The following is an 8326-nucleotide window of genomic DNA, read 5'->3' as shown; positions in this document are numbered from 1 at the left end:
AAGATGGGCCTGGGCATCGTGCCTGACACTTCTATGAAACACCTTTAGAAGAGAAATGCAGTGGAATTTCCTCCCCCCCGCCCCCAACTTAGGCAATGCCTAGAATACAAATGTAATTTTTTTCCTCTTCTAATATTTTAGGTTAACTAAGATTGTTGGGCGAGTGCTGTCGTAAGACTCAGCAGCTCTGCAAAAGATAAAGCTGAAAGAGAAGCACACTGGTGAAGGCTTGAGCCGGGTATCAAAGTAGCTGCTTTTCAGTCAATGATCACACAGTATGGCAAGGGGTAATAAAAACAGTCCTGGCCCTTCTCGATAGGTCTATTCCTTTAACAGTTTGCTGGAGATCTATGCCATTTTTCCCCCATAGTAGGAGAAGAAGTGTTAAGGTGAGTATACACACAAGAAAGTGAAGTCACTTGCATGTATAAACTATGTTTTCTTTAGTGGTATGTTACTGTACAGCAGTTGGGGAGCAGGGAGAACAAACTTGATTTCGATACAAGGCCACAGTTGTAACTATATCCTGAAGTTACAAGAGCAAAACTGCATTGTCAGAAGCTTTCTTGATCATAAATGGATTCCCAGCAGTGAAGGAAACTCTTCATTTCATTCGATATCCACCAATTCCACTTCAAAGAAAAGTTTTGCATTTGGTGGAATCCTGTTTGCGCACGTTAAGGAAGCTTCAAAAGCAGAACCCCCACTGCCCCTTACCCCATGGGCCAGGGTTAAGCAAGTTACCACCTGTTCTCCCTGTTCTCATGTGTCAGTTTTATATTTCACTGACCCGTCTGAACATCTTGGGTTTAGTATGGAACCGCGGCCGCCGTCCTACTCGAGTTGTCATGAGACGTTCAGCACCAGTTCCGCAGATACGCCTTTACTAAGACATGCTTTTCATTGCTCCCATTCCGCTAAAGATGAGCAGCTGAGTCTCGCCCAAACTGCCAAGCGCCTGCCCATTTTTGGGACATGGTCACTGGTCTCCCTCTGAGGAAGTTAGACTGTCCTACGGTACTAGAGAGGGAAGAAGACTGTCTAGACAGTCCTTTAAATTAGCATGACATAGCATTCGAGCCAGAGAGAACACTGCTTCCCTTCCTCTGGAAGCACTGGTAAAAAAACATGACTGCCCAAGGCACTCTGCAGGATCACTCAGTCCCCTATTTCAGTGGTATCCCAGGACCAGTTCTAGCCAAGATTTCGCTGCTGTCTCTCCAGTTGCAGCAGAACTTCTCCTCCCACCTCCCTACTACACCACTTAGCATCCCCACTGGTGCTGCAGGAATAAGCATTTGGAAGCAGCCGGAGTAAAAAAGCAGGCAGAGAACAATAGCAAGTTATGCTCTGCAATACTGCCCGCAGGAGCTTTTCTTCAAAACAAATGGACAATTGCATCCATCCATTAAGTTCACTGGATTTTTTTTTATATTGTTAATGTTCCAAGCCTGCTATGAGTAACAGGTGAATGCTCCTGCCATTATATCCCTGTCCATAAAGCACTTTATTCCAGCAAGCATTTCCAAGTTACTTAATGAGTAATTGGTTGTGGAAGGATACTTGGCATCAGGCTGCCCTTTCTTGCCATACGCCCACTCAGGTTCGATTTCCAGTTGAGCCTTCTCTCCTTTACTCATTGTTAAGAGAGCTTCATCCCACTAAAAAAAAACACAACAAAACAAAAACAACAAAAGAACACAGCAGTCTTAGAGAGCTTAATAAAAAATGCACGTCATAACGCTTTCCCCATTTGCTCCTATGAATACCTGCGCAGTGCCACATCATTCTCTCCAGCACGCTTGCCCACCCCAGAGTACGCTATGCAGTTGTTTCACATTCTTTCTATTTGTGGAAACACTCCCCCTTGGCCGATGTTCCCTGCACCCACACTAGCCTGTGCTGTACTTTGCAGTGCAGGTTCATGCTTCTCTGTTGTAAAGACATTAGTGAACCCATGAAGTAACATGCTCATTTCTAAGCAAGTATTCAGAGTTTCAGAAGGTGTTGAACAGCTGACCACTGCAGACACCATTCCAAGGGATTTGTCTCTCTCTGCCTCATGTTTCCTTACCATTTCACAGCATCAATGGATTAGCGTTTATTTAAGGCTGATGCTTAAAGACTAATTTTACTTCAGTACTTGTCCCTCTTCAAGACTCGCTCGCGCTGCCCAAAGCCGGTGTTCAGTTCAGCACCGTACCAACATTTCACAATGAACAGCTGCTGCTCCTGTCGTGTAGCTGCTCAAGGAAGATATCTGGCACCCACACAAACACAGGAGCGCTGTGCCAAGAGACTAAAGAAAAAACCCAGGCGACTGCTGCTTCTGCAGTACTGGCCACAAGCCCAGGGACATTTTCCCCTTCCCAGTTCCAATCCTGTTACCCATAAAGGCCTTTTTCCTGCACAGCAGCAGCATGGAAGATTATGCTGGGTTGGGTTTGTTTTGTTTTTTCAAGTCAGGTAAGCACAAGATCCTCCTTACATTTGCAGGCAGCCACAAATTTAACAGTGGCTCAGCAGCAGCAAGGTAAGAGTTAAGCACCTCATTTGCTGTGCACATACGCTGGTATCTCCCCACACAAGTTTGCACCAGCACCTGTGACTTCAAGATGTAAGCTAACAGACAGGTGTGCAGAAAACTCGATTCTTCTACTGAGTGCTTTTAGTCTACCTAGATATTCGCCCCCCCCAGCTTCCACCTGCAGTACTTCAGCTCTCGGTGCTGGACAAAGCAGAGGAGTTACAGCATCAAACTGCAACTCATTTCAGCACACGACAGCCAGAGGAATTTGGAGTTTCAGCATCCAGTTCAGAATTAACAGATGAACTGAACTACGCGTGAAGAGGCACTGAGGCAAATACAAAAAAGATCCTGAGAGAAAACAACCTTCTGACGGACGAAAGCACACTGAATGCACGCAGTGATTGAGAGCGCCCTGGGAAACCGATAACCTTGCCTATTGTGCAAAGAACTAGACAGAGATGTGCAAGAGGCTGTGCTTGTCCTGAGGAACACGTAGTTGTTACACTGTTTTCCACACACTACTTCACGAGAGGAATGACACTGCAGATGGATGGATGCATCCGTAAAGAATAAGTATTACATCCTGTAATGTGGATGTAAACACTTTCAACTTGCCTTTTTACCTCCACAAGAAACAAGAACAGCAGCTCAAAATTTGCACCCCGGTCATAAATCCTTCAGAATGGAAACTTTTTGGATTCTGAGGACGTCATTAATAGTTTACTTACACCTCTGATTACTTTTCCTACGCCAACTTTGAAACTTAAAGGTTTGGCTGCTTTTTTCTTCTTTGAACCTGAAAGACAGTTTTATGTTGTTTTGCTTTAACATCACACCAAAATATACCATACTTCTGTCTAAAATTACTGCTATGATCATGCTTTATATAATACCTCTTCTTATAATATTATATTTAGCCCACCATCAGATTTTGAGGTGAAAATTTAGGGCTATGCACTAAAAACATTATTAAATGTTCAAGTTGCACCAAGAGCTAAAGTTGATGAGCATCTTTCAGACGCTGATCCAGTGAACCTCAAAGACTCATTTCTGAATTACTAAAGTTGATAGTACAAGTCATAAATACATTAGTGAAGCAAAAAAAGTCAACAGGTAACATACAATATCATACAAGTATGATGACTCACAGACAGTATTCCAGTGACATCACTGCTGGAAAAGCATTTCTAGGATTTCAGAATTTCATATACTTAAATCTTCTGATCGAGAAACTGTCACAGAAATACCAGCAGACTTGTCTGCAGTGGATACGGTACACCAGACTACTTCAAATCACTCTTATGCCAGCACGTCTACATTTAAGAGTTTATTATAGAAATACACCAAGATGTGTCTTTTTAGAGACACTGACTACGCTGTTGGTGCTCGAGTTCCATAGATAAGGTTAACTCCCTGAGCAAGAACCATCCTTCCTCCAAAGTAGTTTCAGCACTGCTTAAATCCCCACATTTCACATTATCTATGGCCTGGAGAATGCCCAATGTGAGGTCTGGCAAGATGCAGCAGTGTCACTTGACACCAGCCAGTCCTAAAATACTGCCCTGCACTACCTCATGGAAAAATCAGGCTCCAGGAGCAGGCTGCAGGGACACCCCCAGTCAGCTCAATGGGACGATGGTAAAAGCAGTTTGTCAGGACTCCCGCCATGCACACCTTCCACGAGCAAATGCCTGCCCGAGGTTGCTTAATGAGCCTGGCTAATTTCCTCCATGTGCATTTGCAACAAAAGCCAAACGGTGTATATATATGACCTTACTTGTTTGAATATTGGTATCGAAGACTGTTCCATCCTGTAGTTTTCCTGTATACCAGCAATGAACAGTGTCTCCTTTCTTCGGAAAGTTGGTTTTATCGCCCTTCTTTAAAATTGATTTTGTATACTTTGGCGGCCCCTAAGCTTACAAAAAACAGAGTTATGACTGCTGCATTAACTAGTCTCAGAGCAACTGCATCCAAGACCGAACAACCACCTAGTTCAAGGCACCGAACGAGCACGTGCAGCGCTAGTGCATGGCACGTTCCTGTGTTATTGCACAGCTGTGATATTTGGGGAGAACGTAGCAGCCTGGGCGCAGTTTTCCGCAAAGACTGAAGCTTTGGGATTGATGCACAGGGCTCATCGCTAATTCAAGTTACAGAAGCAGCTTAAGGTTCAGGCACGGTACGAACACCAGCCGTCTTGCCGCAACCAGGTTTTAGAAGACCCGCTTAATTCGGCTGCCCCACGCGATCTCCCAAACAACGCGAGGTGGGGGGTGCCACACCGACCTCCTCCACGGCCTCCTCGGGCTTTGCCGCTTTCCCCTTGGCCTCCTCCACCTTAGCGGGCTTCGCCTTCTCCGCTGCCTTCTCCGCGCCGTCCGTGCCCTTGAACCGCTGAGGGGAGGGAGAGGGGCGGCAGCCGTCAACCGCTGCCCACCCACCCCTCCAGCCCCCGGCCCCTCCAGCCCCCGGCCCCGCACCTGCGTGTGGAAAAGCTGCGTGTAGGCCGCGATGAGCTGCTCCTTATTCGCTGTCTTCGCCACGTTCTTCACCTGCCCCAGCAGCTTGTGCTCCGCCAGGAACTGCAAGACACGCCGCTGAGTAGCAGAGAAAAACACCGCCCCGCTCTCCCCACGTACCCCCCCACACACACCGCCCACCCCTTACCGCCTGGGCTGCGTGCTCCTGGAGGAACTTGATGATATCCTTCTTGGGCAGCGCCTCGCTCCGCAGCTCCTCAGCGCTCCAGGGCTGCGCCGGACCCGCCGTCGCCGCCGCCATTTTCCCGCCCGCCGCCGCCGCCACCACCACCACCGCCGCCGCCTCCTCCTCCTCACGCACCGCCCAGCCTTCCCGGCGGCCCCGCGGGAGCCGCCGCAGCGGACGAAGGGGTGGGACGGGAGGCGGCCACCGCCTCCCGTCCCACCCCTTCGTCCGCTGCGGCGGCTCCCGCGGGGTTTTCAAGCGGCGGCGGCGAGAGAAAATGGAGGGCGCCGCGCTGTGGCGCGTGTTACCTCAGAGCGGGTGGGAGGCGCGCGGCGCGGCGGCGCCCTGAGGGAGGATGAGCGGCGGGCGGCAACGGACTTTACCTCAGGCCTGGAGGGCGGCGAGCGGGAAGGCGGCGAAGGAGGAGAAGAAGAAGAAGGAGGAGGAAGAAGAAGACGATGACCTGTTGTTGGTGGCGGCCGCGGCCGCGGCGGACCCAAGCCCGGTGGCAGCCTACCCGAGCCCGGTGGCGGGTTTCTGTGAGGCGTCGGGCTCCATTTGGATCTACCCCACGAACTACCCGGTGCGCGGCTACCAGGTGCGCATGGCCCAGGCCGCCTTGTTGGGGAACACACTGGTCTGTTTGCCCACCGGGCTGGGTAAAACCTTCGTGGCCGCTGTCGTCATGTACAACTTCTACCGCTGGTTTCCCTCCGGCAAGGTGCTCTTCCTCGCCCCTACCAAGCCGCTGGTGGCTCAGCAGATGGAAGCCTGCGCCCGCGTTATGGGCATCCCGGCCCGGCACATGGCCGAGATGACAGGTAGGGTGGCGGCAGGGCCAGGGCCAGGTCTGCTCCGCTCCGGGGTGCCTCGGAGGAGCCGCAAACCTTGCGGCTGCTTAGCTGAAAGGCAAGGGCAAGAAACGTGAAAAGCCCGTGGGGGGGGGGAAGTATTTTTTTAGGACTATAAGCTTTTTAAGGGGTTAATTTTAAGTTCTGCAATAGTTAAAACCCCAGGTCACCCATATAAAGGGTCACGAAGCGCTGGAACGTGTTTTCTGGAGTTCTGGTGTGCAGCCTTGTGGTTCACAGAGCCCTAGGATTTCCACACAGAGGTGTAAATGTCTGCACAGAAAACATGCTCTGTGTGAAACTTAAGCCAAAGAGTAATGGCGCTTTTTTTTTTTCTTTAAAGTTTTTGCAGACCCCGTGAACTGCAGTTTACTGCTTACTGAAGTAATAGCCTTAACGACTGAATCCATAACCCGCTTTTAAGCACAAACCGTTGTCAGCGATGGTGTAGATTAGGTGTAGGGCTGCGGGAGTGTCCCGGTTTCAGCTGGGATAGAGTTAATTGTCTTCCTAGTAGCTGGTATTAGCGTTATGTTTTTGAGTTAGGTATGTGAAGAATGTTGATAACACACTGATGTTTTCAGTTGTTGCTAAGTAGTGTTTATACCAAATCAAGGATTTTTCAGCTTCTCCTGCCCAGCCAGCGAGAAGGCCGGAGGGGCACAAGGAGTTGGGAGGGGACACAGCCAGGGCAGCTGACCCCAACTGGCCAAAGGGGTATTCCATACCGTGTGATGTCATGTCCAGTATATAAACTGGGGGCAGCTGGCCTGGGGGCAATCGCTGCTCAGGAACTAACTGGTCATTGGTTGGCAAGTGGTGAGCAATTGCATTGTGCATCACTTGTTTTGTATGTTCTAATTCTTTTATTACTATTGTAATTTTATTATTATTGTCATTAATAGTTTCTTCCTTTCTGTTCTACTAAACTGTTCTTATCTCACCCCACGAGTTTTACCTTTTCCCTTCCAGTTGTCTCTCCCATCCCACTGGGTGGGGGGGAGTGAGTGAGCAGCTGTGTGGAGCTTAGTTGCTGGCTAGGAATAAACCATGATGGGGAGGCTAGGGGGCACCTTGAGTTTTCTAGCCTTTGTTTCTGTGATTCTGGCTTTAGTGTTTTAATGCAGAATATCTTCCTACTCCTTGTATTCACCCTTTTTTCTTGAAAATGGGATTAGCGTCAAGGTGCGTGCTGTTTTAAAAGGCACTCCTTTCCCAAAGCCAGCATGGGTCTGCCAGCCCCATTGGCCTTCTGCTGCTGCTCTCGGGTCACAGGTCATGGCTTGTTCTCAGCAGAACAATTTGGAAATGTTATTTCTTTAATTTTCAGGGGGAACCCAAGCTCTTAGTCGGAGAGAACTGTGGACTACTAAGAGAGTCTTCTTCCTTACACCTCAAATAATGGTGAATGATCTTTCCCGTGGGACGTGTCCTGCTGTAGAGATTAAATGTTTGGTTATTGATGAAGCTCACAAAGCCCTTGGAAATCACGCCTACTGTCAGGTAATGCTGGAGCCGCCCCACTCTTGTCTCACGATTACAAAAGACCTCCCCCAAAGTCACCTACAGGATCTCCATAAAGTGTCGCTGTCATCATTGCTTTAGGGAGATTGTCCTTTAGGTCCTTAGCTTTGTTTGAAAGAGACCAAACAGTCCTCTATGTTCTCAGTGCCTTGTTTTTAAGTAAAAACTGTATTAAAACTTGATAAGGTGAGGTGGGAATTTTTTTAATGTCTGAATAAAATTGCAATTTTTGTTTCAAAATATTTTTTTTTGACTGAGGTAATTTTTAAAAAAAGTCACTATGCTGTTTCTTTCAGATGTGTTTGTATTTGCAGGTGTACTGTGGTGTGTTTGTGCTATGTTGGAATAGCTCTTAAATGGGGGAGGTATTTTTTTCAGAAAAAAGTGCAGGCTTTTTTTTGTGAAGTTCTTTATCTTAGTAAATGTGTTCAAGATTTCTTTTTAAAATAGGGTTTTGTCTTGATTAGCAAAGAGTTTATTGTGTTATCTTGGCTTAATCTCCTCATAGCGGTATGTGACTTAGAAGAAAGTTACAGGTTTATATACTGGAGAAATTGACTGAATGTGTATGGAGTTGTGTCTCATTGCTTGCTAGGCCTCTTTAGAGGAAAATAGGTGTGTTTTAGTGCTTGTTGAACTCGGCATGCAGGAAAAGAGATGGTAGCTTGCCAAGTTAAAACAGTACATGTTGGTTTGCCAATGTTGCAATTTT

At 47.9% G+C, this 8326-nt stretch overlaps 2 protein-coding genes across 2 annotated transcripts in view; one reads left to right on the top strand and one right to left on the bottom strand.

Moving 5' to 3' along the window:
- Positions 1 to 125: 125 nt before the first annotated feature.
- Positions 126 to 5364, bottom strand: FKBP3 (FKBP prolyl isomerase 3). Its single transcript, XM_049828425.1, has 7 exons — positions 5201 to 5364; positions 5014 to 5115; positions 4820 to 4927; positions 4308 to 4443; positions 3259 to 3326; positions 1564 to 1661; positions 126 to 664 (listed from the first exon to the last, which is right to left on the bottom strand). Exons 1-7 carry the CDS (start codon positions 5312 to 5314, stop codon positions 610 to 612), a joined length of 681 nt encoding a protein of 226 aa, XP_049684382.1. The 5' UTR covers positions 5315 to 5364; the 3' UTR covers positions 126 to 609.
- A 139-nt stretch (positions 5365 to 5503) lies between these two features.
- The window catches only part of FANCM (FA complementation group M), a 78536-nt gene continuing 75713 nt past the window's right edge, over positions 5504 to 8326 (top strand). The window contains exons 1-2 of the mRNA XM_049828455.1: positions 5504 to 6060; positions 7421 to 7593. Of these exons, the coding sequence (XP_049684412.1) occupies positions 5595 to 6060; positions 7421 to 7593 (639 nt within the window). The 5' untranslated portion in view covers positions 5504 to 5594. The remainder of the gene's footprint in view (positions 6061 to 7420; positions 7594 to 8326) is intronic.

Source organism: Accipiter gentilis, chromosome 25, assembly GCF_929443795.1.
Source record: "Accipiter gentilis chromosome 25, bAccGen1.1, whole genome shotgun sequence".
Lineage (NCBI taxonomy): Eukaryota > Metazoa > Chordata > Aves > Accipitriformes > Accipitridae > Astur > Astur gentilis.
The sequence above is the reverse complement of the archived record's forward strand: the minus strand, read 5'-3'. Positions and strand labels throughout refer to the sequence as shown.

Excerpts from the sequence above, each read along its gene's own strand:
- FKBP3 (XM_049828425.1), bottom strand. The coding sequence starts at position 5,314 with ATGGCGGCGGCGACGGCGGGTCCGGCGCAGCCCTGGAGCGCTGAGGAG. Across the intron at positions 5,116-5,200 it reads AGGAGCACGCAGCCCAGGCG|TTCCTGGCGGAGCACAAGCT; the intron begins GTAAGGGGTGGG and ends CGTGTCTTGCAG. Across the intron at positions 1,662-3,258 it reads TAGGAAAAGTAATCAGAGGT|TGGGATGAAGCTCTCTTAAC; the intron begins GTAAGTAAACTA and ends GTTTTTTTTTAG.